General features: G+C 43.5%; 1 protein-coding gene across 1 annotated transcript; it reads right to left on the reverse strand.

The window, feature by feature from the left end:
* Positions 1-23,139, reverse strand: GLO1 (glyoxalase I). The gene is made up of 6 exons (XM_040983312.1): positions 22,981-23,139; positions 11,620-11,702; positions 6,951-7,091; positions 5,932-5,999; positions 4,830-4,919; positions 1-468 (listed from the first exon to the last, which is right to left on the reverse strand). The coding sequence occupies exons 1-6, from the start codon at positions 23,062-23,064 to the stop codon at positions 380-382; spliced, it is 555 nt and encodes a 184-aa protein (XP_040839246.1). The 5' UTR covers positions 23,065-23,139; the 3' UTR covers positions 1-379.
* Between the last annotated feature and the right edge of the window lie 1,277 nt (positions 23,140-24,416).

Consider the following 24,416-nt stretch of genomic DNA (forward strand, 5'->3'; position numbering starts at 1 on the left):
TTGTGGTTCAGTGTTCTTTATTTTCCATCATGAAAACACTTCTAAGGAACTGAGACCACCAGATGATAACTACAGCACATACATGGCCAAGGGTTTCTTTTTTTAAGCATATAAATGATTCAAAGGAAAACTTAAAGAGAAGTGGTATTTAGAATATTCAGGTTACAGAAAAAGGCAAATGCAGCTTCTGAAGGGATTTGTTCTAATTAACCCAAAAAGCAAAGTCACGACTATATCCAAGGACACAAAATTGAAAGTAATTCAAATTGCGACAATGATCCATCAGTTCCCAAAGCCTCTGGCACTGCAGCATCTTGAATCTGTTGTTTTTTTTCTTATCTCCATCTTACTGACATCACTGAGGACCATTCCCATACCACTAAACAATAGTAGCAATTTTGTTAGGATTCAAAATTTCAATCCAGTAGCCATCAGGATCTTGAATAAATGCCAGGCCTTTCATTTTACCTGTAGAATGAAAATTTTTATTACTGGAAAGAAAAATTCAACAAAAAAATTTTAATTCAACTTTATAAGGCATGGTGCTGATACTTTCAACTCTAAGAAATTCTATGTTGTCAGCATTATTCAACTCTAAGTCTTCCTTTTTTTTTAAGATTATTTTACTTAAAAATAAGAGTTACAGAGAGAAGGGGAAGAGAGACAACACACACACACAAACACTTTTCCATCCATTGGTTTACTCCCCAATGGCCACAATAGCCAGAGTTGAGCTGGTCTGAAACTGGGAGCCAATAGTTTCTTCTGGGTCTCCCACACGGGTGCAGGAGCTAGGGCTTTGAGGCAGCCTCCACTGTTTTTTTTTTTTTCCCCAGGCCATTAGCAGGGAACTGGATCAGAAGTAGAGTAGTGATGGCTCAACTGGCTAATTGTCCCCTTGCAAGGGCCAGGATCCCATATGGGTGCCAATTTAGGTCCATAGTGGCCTGGGAACTGCCACTATGCCAGTTCCTTCTTTCTTATTTTTTAGGGATTAATTTTTTTTTTTAATTTGAAAGAGAGAATTACATAGAGAGAAAAAGGAAGCTACAACTTCCAGGGCTAGGCAAGATCAAAGCCAGGAGCTGCTTTTAGGTTGACTAAAATAGTAAGCTTCCATCCATGGCTGGAGAGCAGCTCTCCTAAAATGAGCTGTGGGACTGGCTCCTTTCAGTTATTATGTACTTATCTCACCTTTGTGATACCATTTCAGTGTACCAGTTCAGTGGTCACAGAAACTATCTTAGAGAACAAAAAGGAAGTAGGGAGGCACTCGAGGGAGCAGGCAGCATGGTTCATGCACACCCCAGACCAGGTGTTTGGGGTACACAGATGCTTTAAAGCCCTCTCCCAGGTAACTTATGCTTCGCCAATCAGACTCTTTTCTTCCAGGAATCAGTAACTGAGATGGGGAAGAACCTACCAGCCTAGAGTTGTTACTTAAGTGGAAAAATATGACCTGAGAAATGTACTTGAGGAATTAAGATGTTGAATTGGTTTGATTTTTATCTCTGGATTATTTCCCCAGGACCAGTCCCAGAAGTACACAGTTAGCAAATGGAGGACAAAAAGCGAGAAAGCCTGAGGCTGATGGCTGGGGACAGGAGGCGAAGGTGTGGTGGTTCCTGTTTTAACCTGGAAGCTGTGAGAGGTAGTAGTCTGGCTTTGAACCAGCAGGTAGACTGCACCAGTTTGGCTGTGGGAGAATATACAGAAAGTGCTTAATTTTGTTCTCTCCAGTACCTTGAGTACTTGAAACTACTAGTTCAGACATTTTTGAGAATAAACACAGAGTATACAAAGCTTGTGCTTGAAGCAACTGAGGAAAATGGCTGGGGCTGATGTGGATCCACTATCTCTGTATACTTCCTGCTTTCCTTTGTTTACTATTCTTTATACGCAGATTTCCAGGGAAAAGGAGAGACAGAAAGATCTTCCATCTGCTAGTTCATTACTCAAATGGCTGCAACAACTGGAGCTGAGCTGATCTCAAGTCAGAAGCCAGGAGCCTCCTCTAAGTCTCCCACCTAGTTGCAGGGTCCCAAGACTTTGGGCCGTCCTTGACTGCTTTCCCAGGCCACAAGCAGGGAGCTGGATGGGAAGTGGAGCAGCCAGGACATAAACTGACATCCATGTGGGATGCAGGCACCTCTACAGCAGGAGTTAGCCCATTCAACCATGGTGTCAGTCCCTATTTCTTTTCTTAAAAAATGTCTTATTTATTTGGAAGGCAGAGTTACAAAGAGAGAGAGAGATAGAGAGAGAGACAAAGACACAGACAGACAGAGCTCTTCCACTCACACCCTAAATGGCTGTAACAAAAGCTGGGTCAGGCCAAAGCCAGGAGCTAGGAATTCCATCTGTGTCTTCTGCATGTGTGCAGGGGCACAGGAACGTGGGCCATCCTCTGCTGCTTTCCCAGATGCAATAGCAGGGAGCTGGATCGAAAGTGGAACAGCCGAGATAGTAATTAGTGCTCCAAGATGTAATACAAATATCTCTGGTAGCAGCTTAATCCACTGAGCCATAATACCAGCCCCCAAATACACAAATCTTTAACAAACAAAACAAAACAAAACAAAACAAAAAAACCTGGGCCAAGTGCAATAGCCTCGTGGCTAAATCCTAGCCTTACTTATGCTGGGATCTCATACAGACACTGGTTTGTGTCCCAGCTGCTCCACTTCCCATCCAGCTCCCTGTTTGTGGCTCGGGAAAACAGCACAGAATGGCCCAAAGCCTTGGGACCCTGCACCTGCATGGAGACTCAGAAGAGGCTCCTGGCTCCTCGCTTCACATCAGCTCAGCTCTGGCTGTTGTAGCCACTTGGGAAAGACAGAAGACCTTTCTCTCTGCCTCTCCTTTTCTCTGTAAGATTTTTCAAGAAAAATAAATAGATTTTAAAAAACCCCAAGGGATTATAGATTCAAATAGAAGATAGAAGAAATACTACAATGGCCCAAGAACTATTAACACATGTAAAATTGAGAAACAGTATGAAATGCTACCCATATGGAAGAAGAGTATGGAAATATTAAAGGAATCCAGATGAGAATTAAAGAAATTAGAGGAGAATTAGAATGGGCTGAGAACACAAATGATGACTTAATTATCAGAAAAACATATTTGGGGAAAAATCAGCTCTTTGCTTAACTGACAGAATCTTTCAGTAAGAAAGCAAGGACAAAGTAGAAGATAATACAAGAAGGGACACAGGAGCTGGTGTTGTGACACACTGGCCTAAGCCACCAACTGCCACACCAGTGTCTGCTATGAGTGCCACTCTGAGCCCCAGCTGCTCTGTCCCTGTTAAGGTGCCCGGGGAAGCAGCAGATGATGGTTCAAGGGCTTGGGCCCCAGCCACACACATGGGAGACCTGGATGCAGCTCTTGGCTGCCATCTGGGAAATGAACCGGTGAGGGGAAGATCATTCTCTCTGTTTCTCTCTCTCCATCTCTGGTCACTCTGCCTTTCACATAAATAAATTTTTAAGAAAGGATACAAATCAGGCTGATAGCAAATTTTTCAATGATGATATTGTATGTGAAAGCAGTGATGAGGAATTTTGAAGAGTGCGGTAAAATAAACTAAGAATATTCCATTAAATTGCCATTCATATATAAGGGCATGGTTCTCAGGCATATATAATCCCCCGAGGTTTTACAAACCCTTGAAAAACAGTTGTGATTAAGGTACTTAGATGTAAGGAAAAGGAAATTTGAAAGCTTTATATGAAAGAGATATATGAAGACAAGATGAACAAAATGCCTGAATCTATTTATTATCAAAAAAGAGAAAATTTAATCAATAATATCCCAGTATGATTAATAATAATATGATAGAGGGAGGAGAACTAAGTTCTCATTTGGGGGGGAGTATTTATTTGAATTTAAAAAATAATTAAAATGAAACAGTGAGTGTCTGGTGCTATGGTGCAGCATGTTGGGCCTCTGCCTGTGCTGCTGGCATCCAATGTGAACACTAGACCTAGCAGCTCCACTTCTGACCCACCTCCCTGCTGCTGGCCTGGGAGTCCAGTAGAGAGTGGTCCGGGCATTTAGACTCATGGACCTATGCAAGAGACCAAGAAGCTCTTGGTGTTTGGACCTGCCCAGTTGCAGTCATTGGGGCTATATGGGGAGTGAAACAGCAGATGGATAATCTCTCTTCCTCCTTGTCTCTGTAACTCTGCCTTTCAAATAAAAATTAGAACATTGAAAAGAGAACAAACAAAAAAAGGAGATAGTAAATGTTTCCAATTTAAACTAAAAAGTAAATTATGATGGCAGAGACATCTAGGCAAAAACAGCATGTTTGTTTTTTACATGTAAATATTTACAACATGTAAATACAACAAAATCTACCCACATCCTACCTTAGGAGCTATGCCTAAAGCATAAGTAGACATAAAAACTTAGAATAAACAAGAAATGCCAGAAATATCAGACAACCATTAACCAAAGAAATCTGGTATGGTTATTTTACTATCCAGATAAAACGTACTTTAAGGAAATCCATTTTAGGTGGATATGGCCTGAAAGAGTGAGAGCTGGCAGCCGATGACAGAGCGTGCTGGGACGGAGTGGGCGTGGGAGCTCAGGTGTGGGGGATCCTGTGTGGCCCTTTGGGGAGCCATGCTAGCTGCCTACTGTCTTTCACTCTCTAAGATGCCTAAGCATTCTTCCCATCATTTCCCTTCTTTCCTCAAGCTGGCTGAAGCTGACTTCTCTTACTTGCAACCACACGGGTTTTGCCCCACAGTGACTCCGTGGGTCCTGATTAACAGCATTTAGTGAAGAGGCCTCCACATGGGAAGTGGTAGACTTACCATCGTCGGGTTTCTTCACAAATTTGACTCCCAGTTCTTCAAATCTTTTGCAGGCGCCGTGTACATCAGGAACGGCGATTCCAATGTGACCTTAGGTGACACCGCCCAAAAAAAAGCAGAGAGAGGGAATAAACAATGACACTGGTTGATTCAAACACCACAAGTGGCTTTCAAACCTTGCTTATTTGAGGATGCAGGTACTTGAGAACAGACTTAGCTAAACAGGAACAAAACCTATAATACATTAAAGAATATAGTCTTACTAGATGAATATAATGAAACAAATCAGTTGATATGAATTATATATAAATTGCTTAAGATAAACCACTATTTGTTGATGCATAGCTCAATTTTCTAAGAATAATCTAGCAAAAGGAGTAATCACTTACTCATATTTAGTATGTCTGCTGCTAGCACCGACGACGACAGGGCAGTAGGATTAAGCCTGCCATCCTAATTTTCTATTATTATTTATTTTTAAAAGCTTTATTTGAGAGGCACAGTGAGAAAGAGAGGTAAGCAGAGACCTTTGATCCTCTGGTTTATTCTCAAGTGGCCGTAACAGCCAGGGCTGGACCAGGCTAAAGCCAGAACTCTGGAACCCCACCGTAGTCTCCTGCCTGGGTAGCAGGGGATCAAGCACTAGGGCCATCTTCTCGTGCCTTCCCAGAGGTGTGAGCTGGGAAGCCAGAGCAGCTGGGATTTGAATCAACACTTCTAAAAGGGATGCCAGCATTGCAAGTAGCTTAATCCATGGTTTCCCAACTACAAGTTTTTTAGATCCAAGTAGAAGTATATGCCAGCAGAAACTAGGATTATTTCAACTACAGTTTTCTTTTTCAACTGGAAAAACCAGTGAAAATATAATACTAAAAATTATAATACTAAAATTATAATACTAAAATTACGGAGTAAGTAGAAGGTTTATACTGAAACTCTGAAAATAATTCCTAAATGAGATTGTGGAAAATAAAAACGATCATACTTCTAATGAACTGATTATACAGAATAATTAGATCATGACCTTTTCAAGTTTACTATAACCATATGGCCACACACAATAAGACTCCCATAAATCCATATCCATTCCATAGAAACGTACCAAATCCTCGAGGGTCTGAATTGCCACTGTGGTAGCTCTGGGTCTCGTCGTCCTCAGTGCCCCAGTTGCTACAAGGAGAGGAAACATATCACTACCAGCGTCCCACAGCCCAAGAACTCTCTCCCTGGAAAACCACAGTGTGTATAGGCTACTTTACACATTAGGCTGAATTCCTGCCACAAGAGGCGTTTTTCAATGCAGAAAGGGCAAAGGGGCAAAGCACGCCTTCTATCAGACTAAGGAGAGGAGAAGCAAATCAGACATCTGGGCCAGAGCAATAAAGAGAACCACTGCAGCATGCTGGTGGTGCCAAGCCCTCCCGCTTCTATTACACTCTCCAAACAGCTCCGGGCGCCAGATCCCTACCCTTCATTTTCTAGATAAAGAGACAGCCCCTTCAGGAGGTGACATAATTTGTTGAAGGTCACACAACTAGTGGCTGACTTTGTTCTGAATCAAGGGACACACTAGCAAATCACATAACCTGAAATGAACGGTGTTTTGGTGGTTGTTAGTTGTTAGTGTAGAGAAATAAAGCAAAGAAATGAAAAGGCAAAGACAGAAATATTTAGTTTTGTACTTTCATGTGTTAAAATCATAAACACCTGAAATATAAATGCTTTGTTAAATTTATAAAGTGAGATATAACATTTCTGGAACAAAAATATAGCAAAAACAATAAAAAATATAATTTTAGATATTCTCAGACTTTGGTTCAGGTACCCTGATGCGGTCTGGCAGGTGGGAGCAGCAACTCCCTCCGTATCCCAGATATGGGAGAAAAGGAAAGAAAAAGAAAATTGGAAGCCTTTGTCCCACCCATCTTCTCCCCATGCCTCGACCCTCCCCACCTAATGGGTGGTCCTCACGGCTATGATCGTTGTCAACTATGTAAACAATATCAAAAATAAAAAATTAAAAGAAAAAAAGACTTTAGTTCAAGTACCTAAACATTAGTTAGCTACAGTTTGTCAAATATCATTGTAGAGAAAAGAAAAGATGAAAAAATTCATACTCACTGTGTCAGCTCAAGGGTAGCTTTTCTGGAAAACACCCATGCTAATCGTTCATTTCTATCTTTGGGGATGTCATTTTTATCCTCATATGCCATAAAATAGAGTGAAAATTTCATAGAAGGAAAATCCAATTTTTGAATTAGCCTGAAATTAAAAATCAACAAGCATGAATCTTTAATAATAGTAAAGACTGAGTCATACTAAAATCAACATGACTTAATTAGTGAAACAAAATCTCTTGGGATCAGAGTTGTGGTATACCAAATAGACCCACCACCTGTAGTGCCAGGATCCCATATGGACACGGGTTCAAGCCAGTCTTGGTTGCTCCTTCTTCAATTCACTTCCTTTCTACTGCACTTGGAAAAGCAGCAGAAGTTGGCTCAAGTGCTTGGGCCCCTGCTACCACTAGGGAGACCCAGATAAAGCTCCTGGCTTTGGCCTGGCCTGGCCCCAATCATTGTGGCCATTTGCAGAGTGAGCCAGTGGATGGAAGACCTCTCTGTCTCTATAGCTCTGCTCCTCAAATAAATAAAGTATTTTTCTTAAATCTGCTAATTTGTAAATATTAATGAAACACAAAAATAAAAAAGCAATCTTTTGGGGCCCAGCGTGGAGGCCTCGTGGCTAAAGTCCTCACCTTGAACGCACCAGTTCTAATCCCAGAAGCCCCGTTTCCCTTCCAGCTCCCTGCTTGTGGCCTGGGAAAGCAGTCGAGGACGGCCCAAGCCTAGGGACCCCGCACTCACGTGGGAGACCTAAAAGAGCTCCTGGCTTCTGGCTTGGATCACCGAAGTTCCAGTCATTGTGGTCACTTGGGGAGTGAATCATTGGATGGAAGATCTTCCTCTCTGTCTCTCCTTCCTCTCCTTCCTCTCTCTCTATATAAATAAATCTTTAAAAAAGCAAGCTTTTGTAATTCACCAATCCTTCAAATATAATGAATATAGCCAGAATTATGCAACTTGTTTCAAAATAAAAATGTTTTCTTTAAATGACAATTTTGTTCATTTAGTGAAAAATATAATGTGTTACTTTATTATTCTTTCAGATAAATGCATTTTAGTTAAATAAATATGTTTTTAAAAGCAAAAATCTACTTGAAAGGCAGAGCTACAGAGACAGACTGCTGGGCCCACTGAGATGGCTCAATGACTAATTCTTCACCTTGCAAGCGCTGGGATCCCACACAGGCACTGGATCGCATCCCAGCTGCTCCACTTCCCTTCCAGTTTCCTGCCTGTGGCCTGGGAAAGCAGTTAAGGATGGCTCAAAGCCCTGGGACCCTGTACCCACATGGGAGACCTGGAAGAAGCTCCTGGTTCCTGGCTTTGGATCAACTCAGCTCCGGCTATTGTGGCCACTTGGGGAGTGAGCCAGCAGAAGGAAAATCTCCCTGTTTGCCCCTCTCTCCATAAATCTAATCTGCCTTTCCAATAAAAATAAATAAATAAATAAATCTTAAAAAGAGAGAGCGATAGAGATTGCTGTTCTACCTATGGTTTAGTCCCTACCTGGTCACAACAGTTAGGTCTGGGCCAGGCCAAAGTCAGGAGCCAGGAACTCCACTCCGCTTGCTCCCTCAGGTGAAGAGACCCAAGTGCTTGGGCTGTCTTGTGCTGCCTTCCCAGGCATGTTAGCAGGAAGTTGGATCAAAAGCAGAGTAGTTGAGGCCTGCACTAGCATTCCAAATAAGGAATGTTATGGTTGTAAACGGAGGCTTGACTATCTGCCAAAATGCAGTTTTTAGATAAATTAAAAAGACAAAGCAACAGCTTATAAACTAGTCTAAACAGCACAGGATTATTTTGCATGGAGTCAGAAAACTGAGGATGCATACTCACATAATTTTCTTCAGCTAAATGGACATGAAATGCTCAGAGATGACCCTGAGTGATGCACAAGAGCAGATGCCTGCAGCGCAGCAGGTGGAAAAGCTCCGAGGACTCTACTTAACCAGTGATCACAGCTCTGGGGCCACCAGATCAATATGCTGATTTTCTCACAAATAAGATATAATCGGATATGTTGTGGTAAAGAATCAAACACCTCCAATATTTCCATCAGGAGACATTATTGGTGCCCCTGGGAAAGCAAACTCCCCAAGCATTCCAGATCCATCAGGCAGGCAGTGATGTGAAGGCGCCCACTACAACTCGCTTTTTTCAGGTGAGTTCACCCTTTGCTTTACTGTCAGGGAAGATCAGCAATGCAGTCAGCCAGGGGCAGGTTCTAATCTCAGTTCTGAAGGGTAGTGGGGACTGCGAGTTCATCTGCTATTTGATGGGATTTCTTCATCTGTAACTTGGGGACTGAAGCTACCCTGGGAGTCTACTGTGAAGACTGAGCGGACTAACCCAGGAAGGGCCTGAGGCACAGTGAGTGCCCAATTCACTGCTAGCATTCTGCACTTCAAATCCACCGCAGATGCACACAGACCAACTTTTTCCAGGAAGAATCACAAGGACTGATTAACAGCAGCTATCTCTAGGAGGAGACCTAAAGCAGGAAGGTGATCACTTCTCATTTTGTACTTTTCTTTTTTAAAGATTTATTTATTTTTATTACAAAGCCAGATATACAGAGAGGAGGAGAGACAGAGAGGAAGATCTTCTGTCTGATGGTTCATTCCCCAAGTGAGCGCAACGGCCAATGCTATGCCGATCCGAAGCCAAGAGCCAGGAACTTCTTCCAGGTATCCCACACGAGTGCAGGGTCCCAAGGCTTTGAGCCATCCTCCACTGCTTTCCCAGGCCACAAGCAGGGAGCTGGATGGGAAGTGGAGCTGCTGGGATTAGACCAGCGCCCATATGGAATCTCGGGGCTTTCAAGGTGAGGATTTTAGCCGCTAGGCCACACCGCTGCCAGGCCCATTTTGTACTTTTTCGACCTGGTCACATCATCTAAACTCAGATCTCTATATGTTACTTGAATTTTTCCCTCATTATCAATGGATATTATCCTAGCTAATATGTTAAACACCATTTTACTCTCTGTGTAGTATATCTGTATTGTCATAAAAGATCCCTGAGCTGGGGCTGACAAGGTGGTGCTGTGGGCTAACTTTCCAGCTATGTAGCTAACATCCCATATGATTGCAGGTTTGAATCCCAGCTGCTTCATCTCCCATCCACATCCCTGTGAATTGCCTGGAAAAGCAGAGGATGGCTCAAGGTCTTGGTCCCCTGCCATCTACATGGGAGATTCGGAAGAAGCTCCTGGCTCCTGGCTTCAAACCGGCTTGGCTCTGGTCATTGTGGCCATATGGGGCGTGGACCAGGGAATGGAATATCTTTCTTTCTGCCTCTTCCTCTCTAACTCTACTTTTCAAATAAAAATAAATTAATTTAAAAAACCATCAGGTCCTAAATGTAATTCGTGGAAATAAAAAGGGAAGGGGGGAGAAGAATGGGCAAATAAATATGTTTTAATGATTATAAGATCAGTGCATATTACCTGATCAATAAAAACACATTTTATAGGCAGGCCATTTATTTCTGAGTTACATGCCCCTCTATCTATAACTTTCCTGAACAAACTGAAAGTGGCTAGAACCTCAAAAGGACTCTGAACACATCCAGGAGTTAGCTGGCAGCTCTCAGAGAAGGGAACATGGAGGAAACAAGGTATCCGGGCCTTTTGTTGGAAGAGAAGGAACTTGGCAGAAGCCCTCACCAATTAGGCCTTGTCACAAAAGATCCTTTAAGTCTTAAATTGGCCTGAAAACTCCCTGCTGTTTGCAAAGCTAAGTCTGAGGGGACTTCAACAAGTTCACAGAGAAATGGAATGAAATCTATTTGAACGCAAAAAATAAATAAATGAAAACAATTCATACACACACAAGGGATCTTTGAAAAATTCATGGAAAATGTCTATTATGAAAAGATTATGAAAAAAAATCTATGCACGAATTTTTAAAATGTTATTTTTACTTATTCAAAAGGTAGGAGGCAGAGAGAGAAGAGGATTGAACATCTTGGATCACTTTCCAAAGGCTCACAGTGGCCAGGGCTGTGCTGGGCTGTGCTGGAAATTCAATTCAAGTCTCAAACGTGGGTGGCAGGAGCCCAACTACTTGAAACATCACCACTCCTCCTGGGATCCAGAGTAGCGGGAAACTAGGATGAAGAGCTGGAGCCCAGGATGGAAGCCAGGCGTACTGATGTAGGTGTCTTGGCCAGGGATTCAATGGCTAGGCTCCTGGTATGCATGAATTTTTCCTACATCAAATAATTATCTCCTAATCCAATATTTTATGAACATTTTAAAATAAAAGATTTATTTATCCATTTGAAAGTCAGAGTTACACAGACAGGGACAGAAAGAGAGATCTTCCACACACTGGTTCACTCCCTAAATGGTCGCAATGACTGGGATTGGACAGGCTGAGACCATGAGCAAGGAGCTTCTTCTGGATCTTCCATGTGGACACAAGGGCCCAAGGCCTTGGGCCATCCTCCGCTGCTTTCCTGGGCTATTAGCAAGGAGCTGGATTGGAAGCAGAGCAGCTAGAACAAGAACTGGTACCCATGTGGGATGCTGGAGTCATTGGCAGCTCTATATGCTATGCCACAGCACTGGCTCCTCCATGAACATTTAAGTATTATAACACTAAGATATAAATAAATATTTCATAATTAAGCATTAATATGCCAACACATATTTTACTTACGTCATTCCAAGGACTTTGGTATAGAATTCCAATGACTTCTTAGGATCCTTAATTCTTAGCATGGTCTGTTGCAACAGGAAATCCTAAAGAAAAACAGTAGGTATTAAATACTTTTTAACCTGTACTATTTATTGCCAACATTCATGCTTTCTGTAATAGGATATAGCCTCCTATCATTGCATGTTATTTATTTATTTTTCAAGGATTCTGTTAGCCTATCATGGAAATCACCAGGAAACTATTAGTTACGTATCTCCCAGTTTCCTCTGCTTCTCTTAGTGATGTCTTCTCATCACAGGCCCCTGTTGGGGCAGGTCCCAAGTACCAGGAAGCGCACAACCCACCCTACATCAAAGGTAGGTAAGGGAACCCTGGCTTCCTTGCCCCTTCCTGGAACAGTTCTGAGCCATGTTCCACACATTTCCCTCAGAGGCTGGGTGAACCCCAGTACTCCACAGTAGTAATTCACTCATATATACCTATTTTGGCTTCCTCCACCAGTTCTCTATGACTTCTCCCAAAATATGTGCAATCACACTCCTCCTTGTCTCCAGTATGTACGCTGCTTTGAGGGTAACCCAAACCAAGACACTGATCTTACAAAAAAGAATTCATTTCATTATAGAAGCAATAATTAATTAATAAATCTTTATCGAATGAGTGCATGCATGCCCTTCCAGAGCCATCTGTTGGCAGCTATGTAGATAAGCAAGGTCCTAGACTCCTAAATAACTAAAAAGATAATACTATCTCTAATTACTTCGTGAAATGGTCCAGTTTCTACATCAGAAAACATAAGTCTTGACTGATAAAACAGTAACAGCATCTATACATTTCTGGAGTTGAGATTATTAGGAGTAACAATCACACAAGGCATGAGGCCAGTGGGTTAAGTCGCTGCTTGAGACACTTAGCATCCACCTCAGAGTGCTTGTCTGAGTCCTGGCTGATCTGCCTTTGACCCAGTTCCCTGTTACTGCACCTGGGAGGGCAGTGGAAGATGTGCCAAATATACCTGGGCCCTTGCCACCCACGGAGGAGGCCTGGATGGAGTTCCTGGCTCCTGGCTTCAGCCTGGTCTGGCCCTGACTGCTGTGGACATTTGGGATTGAACCAATGGATGAAAAATTTGTCATCCTACCTTTCAAACACACAAACAAAGCTTTGACAAGAACAACAAAATACACTGCATAGGGGTTTGACTTCATTAGAATCCTGTGAGGTTTTCCTGCCCACAAACAAACAGCCCTATTTCACAGATAGGAAAATCACGTTAGATGATCAGCTTAACTGTTAGAGCTGGAGGATTCCAACTTGAGGCTTCCTTTTCCCACAGGGACCTTCCAGATCATGAGTCTGTTAACCTTCTCAGTAGCTTCCCAACAGATATTTATCCTGTGACCTCCATGGGCGACAAAACAGGCCTAAAAATTCTGACCACCAACTTTTTGGTCCCATCGTCACTTCCCTCCTGAAACTCCCAGCACATAAAAAATACAATACACTTGATTCATTCAGCATCATTAGGAAAGGACATTTTTCTGTCTTGCTAAATTTTAAGTAACCAAAGTGCACTTTTTAAAAAGATTTACTTATTTTTAATTAAAAAGGCAGATGTGCAGAGAGCAAAGATAGAAAGACCTTCCATCCACTGGTTCACTCCCCAGATGGCTGTAACGGCTGCTGCTGAGCTGAACTGAAGCCAAGAGATACTTGGTCTCTGACATGGGTGCAGGGGTCCAAGGCCTTGGGTCATCTTGGCCATACGCAGCGAGCTGACTGGGAAGTGGAGCAGCCAGGAGATGAACTTGCACATATATGGGATGCTGAGACTTGTAGGAGTAAGATTAGTCTTTTGAGCCATGGTACTGGCCCCCAAAGTGTTAAAATTCTCATTTAAAATAAAACTAGCTTAGACATTTTATTAAAACTGGTCTCCATGACTAGTTTTTTTAAAATTCAGTTTATAATCCTACCTACGGTAGTTGCCTCAGGTTATGTTTCTGGAGTCTTTGGGTTGCTTTTCTCAGTCAGGTGCTGCCCTCCTAAGGGCCCCAGCTCAGCAGGCAGGTGAGCAAGAGAAAGCAGCTCTGGACAGCCTGCCACTCAGAAGCAGGTCTTGGTTTTTCTCCTGTTGAACCTATCTGCAGAAAACTCACACCATGTGCAACGAAGCGAGGCTAAACACAAAAACCGTATTTTTAAAACCAACAAGCCACGTTCACTTTACATGCCTGTTGAAACACAGTTTAAAACAAGCACCATGCACACTAGGAACAGGGACCGTCTCCCCTGCCAGCGACAATCAGTGACTGCTGCTTCTCTGTTCATGCGGTGTTTGCTCAGAGTCCAACTCCAGGACAAAATCCCAATGCCGTCTCTCAGGCCAGATCACAGCAATAACACGGGCTCTCAGGCAGTCCTCAGCAAGCGTGTCCTCCCCACTGCACGCGGGGCTCAGCCAGCTCTGCAGTGTCTGGAGGGAGCTGCAGGTAAACACTAAACTGTCAAGATGTTCTTGATTATTCTATCAAATGCTAACGTTAGGTGCAGCTATTCATCAGATGACTTTAAAATAGGGAAATCAGCCTGGATTAGTTAGGTGAGTTTAATGTAATGGAAGACCTGAGAAGCAGACGTGTACAAAGTCATTAGTGGTTCCCCTCGTTTTCCCTCTCCTTTCCCCAGAAAAGAGAAATAGCAAATTTGGAAGCACACCTAATTTGCTCTAAACCTTGATCCTTCCCATCTTGATCCATCATGTAATCATTATAAAAAAAAAAATAAAACCTATTTTTAAAAAGAAGAGGAAATGAGAATGGCTGGAGATGTAGCAAAGCAGGCAGAAGAGCAGTGTGGCAGGAGAGTCAGAGACTCCAAGGGTGGAGGGGTCAATCTAAGGCTGTTGGCACGAAGTTCCAGGGGTTCAGGTCCAAGGAGTTAACTTGGTCCCCGACACCTTGGAACTCTGTTCTCAAATGGAAAGGACTTGAATTTAGACAGCACTAAGAATCTAAAAGCAGATTCTTCTCCAGGTTCTCCAATAGGAACAAAGGCCTATCAATATATTAGTTTTAAACCAGCAGGACCTATGGGGAATTCCTAACCTAGACGGCTGCAACCAACATTACTGATCTTATCTTCTGTAAAAACAAAAGTATAAGATCCCAAAACTGCCCTTAACATAATTCCCGTAATGATCCAGTATAGAAATTGTACTGTATTATTCCAGTAACACATTGGTCACATTCATATTTCATATCTTTCCTATCTTTCTGGTATCAGTGTTAGTACAGTACTGGTGGACCACATAACTTTATAACTTCTTTTTTTCTCTAGGTGCGGTGCCAGTACTTACCAAAGAATTTGGACAACCCTATGTATTCCTATAGCTCTCCTAACCATTCCTTTCCTGCAGCCTTTTCTGGAAAGGAACTTGGATGCCAAGAATCTTCAAGATGTTCTTCCCTTTATAATATATAAAGTAATAGACGCAGACAAAGAAAGTATGTGCCAGATACTGTTCTAATTAACTGAGAGAAGCAACTGATGTAATCTTCATGACAACCCGGCTTCAAACTGACTCAGCCCTTACCCCTACAGCCATCTGGGGAATGAGTCAGCAGAAATAACCTCTCTCTCTGTAACTCTGCCTTTCAAATAATAAATATTTTAAAACAATTTCTATAACTACATGGATGAAATAAATAACAAGAAGCACTTGTCTTCTACAAATTAATCAATCTGTCCTATGCTCAGATAACAGTTTTCTTTTTAGTATCAAAATACTGTTGGTCCGAAAACTCTGATAGTTCTTTGTCTTTCATATGTAATGCCCCAGAATAAGATAATAAAACAAAGAATTTTTATGCCTAAATTGTTGGGGGTTTGCTAGAAATGCTGCTGGTTGACAAAGATTTGCTTCTTTGTTTTAGGAAAAGGTAGGATAGATTTGTTTTTAGAGATTTATTTATTTTTATTGGAAAGTCAGAAATACAGTTAGCAGGAAAGAGAGAGAAAGATCTTCTGTCCTCTGGTTCACTTCCCAAGTCACTGCCACAGCTGGAGCTGAGCCAATCCAAAGCCAGGAGCCTCTTCTAGAGCTCCCATGTGGGTGCAGATAACTCTCTGTAACTCTTTTCAAATAAATAATTCTTAAAAAAAAAAATCTATCCTGGGCCCAGTATGGTAGCCTAGTGGCTAAAGTCCTGGCCTTGCATGTACCGGGATCCCACATGGGTGCCAGTTGTAACCCCGGCAGCCCTGCTTCCCATCTGGCTCCCTGCCTGTGGCCTGGGAAAGCAGTCGAGGACGGCCCAAAGCCTTGGGACCCTGCACCCAAGTGGGAGACCTGGAAGAGCTCCTGGCTCCTGGCTTTGTATTGACTTAGCTCCGGCCACCGTGGCTGCTTGGGGAGTGAACCATCGGATGGAAGATCTTCCTCTCTGCCTCTCCTCCTCTTTGTATAATGTGACTTTTCAATAAAAATAAATAAATCTTAAAAAAAAAAAAAGAGTAAGTACTTGGGCCCCATCCACTTGGAAACCCTGGAAGAAGCTCTTGGTCCCTGGCTTTGGCTTGGCCTAACTCCAGCTACTGTAGCCACCTGGGGGTTAGGGAACGGGATCAGCACATGGAAGCTCTCTCTGCATCTCCCCCTGTTTTTGTAACTGACTTTCAAGTAAATAAAACCTTAAAAAAAATGGGGAGGCAGAAGACAGCTAAGGGTTATGTGGGAAACACAAAAGTGAATTCCAAAATTGTGCTTCTTTATCTTCTTCAACCATGCTAACTGTGGAGGCTGAGAAAAAAAATTACAAGCTTAAAAATACTTCACTTACGGGCCCAGCGGGGAGGCCTAGCAGCAAAAGTCCTGCCTTAAACGTGCTGGGATCCCACCCATATGGGCGCTGGTTCTAATCCCTGCAGCTCCACTTCCCATCCAGCTCCCTGTTTGTGGCCTGGGAAAGCGGTTGATTCCAAAGTCTTGGAATCCTGCAAGTGCGTGGGAGACCTGGAGGAAGTTCCTGACTCCTGGCTTTGGACTGGCACAGCACTGGCCACTTCGGTCACTTGGGGTGAATCATCGGACGGAAGATCTTCCTCTCTGTCTCTCCTCCTCTCTGCATATCTGACTTTGCAATAAAAATAAAATAAATCTTAAAAAAAATCCTTCACTTAGAACCCATCATACAGACATGATAATGGCCAGAGGGCCTAACACCAAGTTCGCAGTAAGGACCCCTCTTCCAAGACCATCTCCTGCAAAATCACATCCCCAACTATTTTCTAGTCAGCCTCAATCTGAGCTTTGATTTTTGGCCTGTTGCTACTCTCTTAAGAAGAATAATTTTCTTTTCCTGTAACAAATCCTCACTTCTTACCCTCACTTGTCTTTGTGAATTTCATTCAATTCATTGTCAGAAGAACCTGTACCTGGCTGGTCCTCACCTTTGTACTCCCACCACAGGGGCAGTCACCCAAGTATAAATTCCTCCTGTACCACAGGCACCAGTAGCTCTGAGGGCAACTCCCAGGCACAGCTTCTGGAATCTCCAAGTGGGACACAGAAGAGTCACTGCAGACAGGAAGCCCAAAGCTATGGCTTCATATCAGGTATTGCTAACTCCCTGCTCTAGATGCAATTTTCCAATTAGGTTACTTTTACAATAAGCAGCATGACCTAGTAACAAAATGTCCTTTTTCTTTATTTCCTGAGAAACACAGCTAGTCGACCTTTAGCAAAAAATAAAAAGGGGAAAAGACTTGTGAACTCTATCCCTAGGTGTAATAAAACAAAAATAAAATAAAATTTTGTTTTTCCCCTGATTTTATAACACCAGCTTTTCAAGCACTTTCTGTTAAGGATCATTTTCTGGATACAACTGTATCTTAAAGGGGACAAAAGAGTTTTACTGTGATAACTGGAGTTATGGTTAATGCTCAATGGAGTGGGCTATATTTTTCACTCTACTATCTTCCTTTTTCTAGCACTTCTTTCCAGACTCAATCTATCTCAGAATGTGACAAACTGTTCCAGAAAATAATTTCGCTACCCCCTTTATATTTATTCTATCTGATCCAATCCAATAACATACTTCAAGGAGCATATGCACCCACAGATAAGGGACACAGAACTAGGCAAGAAGCACAAAGGGAAAAAAAACTTAATTATTTCAAATATCACTGAACACACATGTCAAATAACCCTTACAACAGAAAAAAGAGAAAAATCCTAGAAGTGTTTAGTGTCATGAAGCCTTTTGTTTCTTACACAAAAGGAAAAAAAATCACCACACAAATGTGAGAGAAATTATTTTTGAGAGGCAACATGGTTCAAACACAGGCTCTGCCACTAAGAGCTTGAGTGAATCAAGTGCCTTGAATTTCAGTTTCCACCTCCTTGGGTAGAGATAATTATTGTTCTTTGCTCCTACAGAAGAGCTAAAAAGAGATAATGAGTGAAAGTGCTTCCCTGGACACCTAGCCCAGAGTAAGCCACTTTGTTTACTACTGTACTTGTTACAATTATGAAGCACCCCGAGGTCTATGGCCTTTGAACCCCAACCTTGCGCTTGCCAGTCCATACTGCTACACTCAGCTCTGCACTTTCATCTCTAACACCTACTGGTCATTTTCACCCATGCAAAACACCAGATTTGTTAGTTTTCCTCTTCATGACCCTTCTTGTTTCCAAAAGGGAATGCCTTAACCTTCCCGTTGGTCAAGTCAGAAACTTGAAGCCTTCTCTGAGTTCTCCTCAACACTTTGTCTCAAATCCAATCCTAGAGTCTGGACTATTCCAGTCCTTCTGGAAGTTCTCTCTAGCTAGCCTTCCTAATGATCATTATCTTGCTCATGACCACTCTACTTCCTGCCTGGATTACTGTTTCCCTGCTTCTTGTAGTCCTACCTAAATGCAATCCAGAATGATCTTTCTAAAACGCAAACCCAAATTGTGTCATTTCAGTTAAAGAAAAAAAGATCCTCCCTCTTCGCCCTATCTATTGCAGGTATTGGGGAAATTAACCAGTGCCTAGAAGACTGCTCGGATGTCTGTCTCTGCTTTCAAATAAAAGGAAAACAATTTAATTTTTACAAAATCAATGTTTGAGGGCAGCACTGTGGGTAAAGTCACCACCTGTGATGCCAGCAGCCCATCCAAGCACTCGTTTTAGTAGCGCTAGATGCTCCACTTCAGTTCCAGCTCCTTGCTAATGTGTCTGGGAAAGTACTGGAAGATAGATCAAGTACTTGGGTCCATGCACTCATGCAGAAGACCCAGAATAATCTCCTGGCTCCTGATTTTGGTCTGGCCCAGCCCTGGCCACTGCAGCCATGGGTGAGTAATCTAGCAGATGGAAGATGTGTGTGTGTGTGTGCCCCTCTCTGTAATATTGCCTTTCAAATAAACAAAACGAAACTTTTAAAAATAAATCTATAGTGGTAGGTGTTGTTCTGGTGGTTAACACACTCCACTAAGATGCCCACATCCCCCACCAGAGAACCTGGGTTTGAGCTTCCCTCTGGCTCCTGACTCCAGCTTTCCAAGAGGCAAATGGCTGGGTTCCTGCCAGTCATTTGGGAGACCAAAGTCCCTGGTTTCCTGCTACAGATTAGCCCCATTCAGCCACTGTGGGCATTTAGGAAATAAACCAGCAGGTAGGAGCTCTCTGTGCCTTTCTCTGTCATTACCGTTAATGTTTTGGGGAGACTGTTCCAAAAGTAAGCATGAAGTATATGATTGCTGTATACTTCTCTAGCATCACCTTTTATCATAACTTCCCTAAATTAGTTATTGCAAACATTTTCTATTTCATGCCTTTATCACATAAAGAAAAAAAAAGAGCATGTATCCTAAGTGAATGTATGTTTGCTTCAATTACATATGAATAACGCATCAGTGCAAATATATCATTTTTATAAAATATAATATATAAAATACATAAACATATTTCTATAAATATATTATAAAACATATTTGCCAAATACAAATCTTTATAGAAGGCAAGAAGTGACAAACATGAGAATTCTCAGATTTCTGAATACTCCATAATTGTTTGTGCGCCCTCCCCTTCACTGCTATTACCTCTAACTTCAGTCTCACTGCATTGCTGGCAGGTTCCTGACTCAGTTCTCTCTTTGTGCCTGTCCACAACAATAAGTGATTCACTTGGCCACTGTCCTTCCTCCTTTTCATTTCCTATTTCCTCTCCCCCTGCATCCGGTTCTACACAGCTACCTCCTTATCTAGTACAACCTGGTTCAACCATTAGTAACACAGACTCTTCCTTGACCTCATTCCTTATCACTCAGATGGAACATGGGCCACAGACACATATTTATAGACTGAAGGAGCAACACACTGATAGTGGTGGTTTGGAAATAATGGCAAACACTAATACGGAAGCCCTCGTGGAGATCACTGCTTGTAAGGTGTAGCCTTCTGAAGACGCTCAGCCAACTAAGGCTGCCCCAGATGTGGTTCAGCTGAACACTCCTTGGTGCCTTCATAAATGAAGCTGCAAATGATCAATCAACACATTGACACTCAGCCAGTGCTATTCTTCCTATTCAACATCAGTCTCTCATCTTCTGGAAGAGGTTCTGTTGCTGCTGTTTGCTTTAAAAAGAATTTGAGAGGAAGGCATGGGGATCTGGGGGTGACAAAAGGAAACCACATTCATCTACTGGTTCACTTCTCCAAAGCCTGCAAAGGCCAGGGCTGGGAGCCAGGAACTCAATCCAGGGCTCCCACATGGGTGACAGGAGTCTAATTACTTGAGCCATCACTGCTGCTTTCCAGGGCTGGCCTTGTCAGGAAGTCACACTCAGGAACCACAGCAGGGGATCAAACCCAGACACTCTGATGTGGGAACTGGTGTCTTAACCACCTGGCCAAACACCCTCTCATGACAGAGCTTTATAAGTGACCTCATCACCTCCAGATGCAGATGCCCCCTATCCTACGGGATGCTTTGAAATCCTCAATTGTTCCCCACTAGGTATGACATCTCATCAGTTCTTTGAATGTTACACACAAAACTCTCCATGATTAAGTTTTAACCACCCATGTTAGCTTTTTCTGCTACTTAGATAATCTGAAATTTTGACCAAAATTAGCTGACTAACCCTCCAGGATGTGCCTATATTTTATATTTCTAGCATTCTACATTCTGGCCAGATGCTTCCTTCCCCTGGGATGCCCTCCATGTGCCTGTATTCACTGGAATCATATCTACTCTTCAAGGCCTGACACCATTTGTCCAGGATGCATTCCTGGATCCCCAGAGCTGAAATGGAATCTTGAACTGTATCGCTCATCATAACACATTTCACCTCACTGTATCCTAACAGCAGCTCTCTGAGGCAGCCCCCTGTTCCTCTCGCAAACTCAGCCCAACTGCTCTTTAAGATCACCACAGTCAAAGACAGCAGTGAAAGTTCAAAACAGACTTCGAAATCCATACACTCTGTGCATACACCACTCCATGGAAACCATTGGAAACTTGTCACTCTGCTCCTGGGGTGCTCTATAATTTTAACAGCTCATTAAACCTGGTTCCATCGATATTACAGTTGGCATACGCTGCAAGAAGGGATGTCACAGTAAGCCCATGTTCTTACACATGCTGGACCATCAGCAATGAAGCTGAGTTTAATGCAAGGGTTTGTTGTTGTTTTCAACTTTCATTCATGGGAGATTCTAAAATTACTGCTGAATCAACACCCTAAAGGAGAGAAGGGTGGAAGCCCAGGAGAAAAGGGCTCCTCCCTGGGAAGGTTACTTAACACCTCTGTGTTAAAATCTCCTTGTTTGTAAAATGGAAAATAATACTTACGCCTTCCTCATAGGGTTTTTGTGAGGATTAGGCAGTGTACTCAGAGCACCCAGGCAGGAGCTGACACGCTGGTTGTAAAGATACTACTGTTCCATGTCATTTCTCCACATGGCATTTCCAGGGTCTAAACTTAAGGATCTCAAAACAACAACAGCAAAAACTACAGAAACTTAGATAATGTGGAATATAAACAAAGATACAAAGAATGTATTTATTGTATTTTCTAAGAATCGTTTTTACTTGCTTAAAATTGCTCAGTAACATAAGATCCCTAGTTAGGTGGTAAATTAATTTCCAGTAAATGACTCAATTCGTATTATATGAAATAACCAGGTATTAAGGAATATACATGCGAGATCAGCGTGAACATGTGTGTGCATGTGTGTATTCCAAGCCTCCCTTAATTTTATAGTGACTAATATTTTTCCTAAGCCAAGTACTAGGTACTAATCAAAGGCTTTAGCAATCATAAGTAATGGATTTTGCCCCAAGTCCAACAGCAAGCAAGGACCAAAGTCACAGACCCTAACAAACACATCACTGATGAGACAGTGAACCCCAGCTGCTGTGGCTGCTGCGCCTTCTCCCGCAAGGCAGGGAAGTGCCACACCTGAGTGAGCTGCTCTGACTTGGCAGAGAAGCAACTAAGCAGAAGCCTTCAGAGCAACAGGTCATCCTCCTTGCCGAGTCACGCTGTAAAAACACAGGGTCACAGGTGGCATCTTTGAGACTCCCTTCAGTAATCTCGGGGTAGGGGTGGGGACACCACCCACAAAGAGAGTAGAACTGTGGTCTTGAGTAAGGGTGAAAGCTAGGGTGCGATGACAAAGCTTTGGAGTAGCTAAGCTGGAACCTGGGGCGGGGATGGCACAGTCAGGGATCTTCATAATATATTTTCATTTTTCCGAAACGTAGAGTGACAAGGAGAGTTGAGGGGGGGAGAGGGGAAGTGGAGGTGATGGAGGAAGAACTTTCGTCTGCTGGTTCACTTCCCAGATGCCCACCACAAATAGGGCTAGGCCAGGACAAAGGTCAGCGGCCAAGAACTCCACGTGGGTGGCGGGCACCAGGGCCTGGGCCTCCTAGGGCTGCCTGTCCAGGGAGCTGGACAGGAAGCGAGCGCTCTGGGAAGCGGGAGTCCCAGGAGGACGGCCGCACACCACCACAAGGCTCGCCCCAGGCGAGGGACCTCCGAGCCTAGGCCAGGAGGGAGGTCTCGCCATGCGGACTAACCCGGGGGACCCAGTCAGCCAGAGCGGAGGGAACGTGACCCCGGCTTGGCCTGACTTCCAGCTACTGTCCCCAAATAAACAAGTCCATGCCTGGAGAGTCGCCAGGTTTTGAAGCAACAGGAAGAAACGGATCCTCGCCATCGCACACTATCCACCCCGCACCCCCAGCTCACGGCCAGCGGAGTTCGAATCCGGGCCCAGCTGGGCCGCCTCCCACCCCGCCCCGACTGAGCCCCAGGAACCCGCTGCTTCCCGAGACGCGCGGGACGAGAGGAGTCTGTGCCCACCTTGGTGCTGGGGTCCGCGTCGGCGCAGCAGCTGAGGGCGGCCTCGTCCGTGAGGCCACCGGGCACGGGTTGCGGTTCTGCCATGGCTGCACTGCCGAGCCTCACTAACCACCGCCGGGGAGAGCGCGGGTTCCACCCCGCCCGACCCGGGAGCTGCCCGACCCGGGTCGCGGCGGGGCGGGCGGCCGCTGACTTTCAGCCAATCAGGGCCGGAGAGCGAGTTGGCGCTCTGCTGATTGGCCTCCGGAGAGTCCGCGAGGCTCAGCCCTCTCTGCGTAGAGACTACAACTTCCAAGATGCCTTGCGCACAGTGAAGGCAACGCTCAAAAAAAAAAAAAAAAAATTCAGCCTGCTTTCTGTTACTTCCCAAGACCTAGCTTTGTTTCCACTTCACTTGAACGGTTCAGTAACCACCCATACCACAGGACTGAAACGTGGTAGAAAAGGGGACGCGAATGCAAAGGGAGAAGTGAAAGTTATTCTTTTTAAATGGTCATTATCCAGAATCTATTTTCTCCAGTTAAACAACCCAGGATAATGAAAACAGAAATCAGAAAAATCTAGGTTCAAGTATGGTTACACTGCACAGCAGCTTCAAAAGCTTGAAATAATGACTGAGCTTTTCTGAACCTTCCTGGAGGCTTTGGTGACAATTATATACATTAAAATTTTTTTTTTAAATTATAAGAAATTTAAGTCACCATTGAACTCTGTGAGACCTCAAAATACATCACCTGGCAATGTGTTTCTTTAACGTACTTGAACTTGTTATTCAGGGACGCTGCTGGCCTCTTCAGGAATACCGGGAAGGGCTGCCCATCTTAAAGTACCTCATATCTATGAAGGGAAACGACACTAGTAAAGGGGGGGGGGGGCGGAGGGTGGAAAGGGGCTTTTCTGTTGAATGCTCATTAGCTCCTTATAGAGATCTTTCCACAGGATGCAGGGAGAGGGAGGAGAAGGTCTGGCATCAGCCGCCCTGGCTCCTTGTGCGCCTCCTGCAGCAGCATTGCACAGCTGCCTCCCTGACCCCTCTGAAACCTAAATCCCTATGCTTTTGCTGAACTCACAGCAGCCTCAGCCAACAGGCTTCCCTTGAGACTTAACTGTGTCCAGCTCCCATGCCGTGATTATTCCCACATGAATAAATTCCTATGCTCCTTTTCCTGTTTATTATCAGTTTATTTTATAAGCTAAAATGATCAAATCTTCAGAGAGAAAAGAGTAAACGTAAAACTTTGCTACCACTAACAAGCCAAATGTCTATAACATGCAGTGTTTTAAAAATAAGGTTTTATTTTATTGATTTGAAAGGCAGAGTTATGGAGAATGAGGGAGAGATACAGAGCTTTTTCACCTGCTGATTCACTCCTTAAATGGCCATTCAATCCAAATGGACTAAGACAAAGACAGGAACCTGGAATGGTATCTGGGTC

Source organism: Ochotona curzoniae, unplaced genomic scaffold, assembly GCF_017591425.1.
Source record: "Ochotona curzoniae isolate NIBS_2020 unplaced genomic scaffold, NIBS_Ocur_1.0 contig_3819, whole genome shotgun sequence".
NCBI lineage: Eukaryota > Metazoa > Chordata > Mammalia > Lagomorpha > Ochotonidae > Ochotona > Ochotona curzoniae.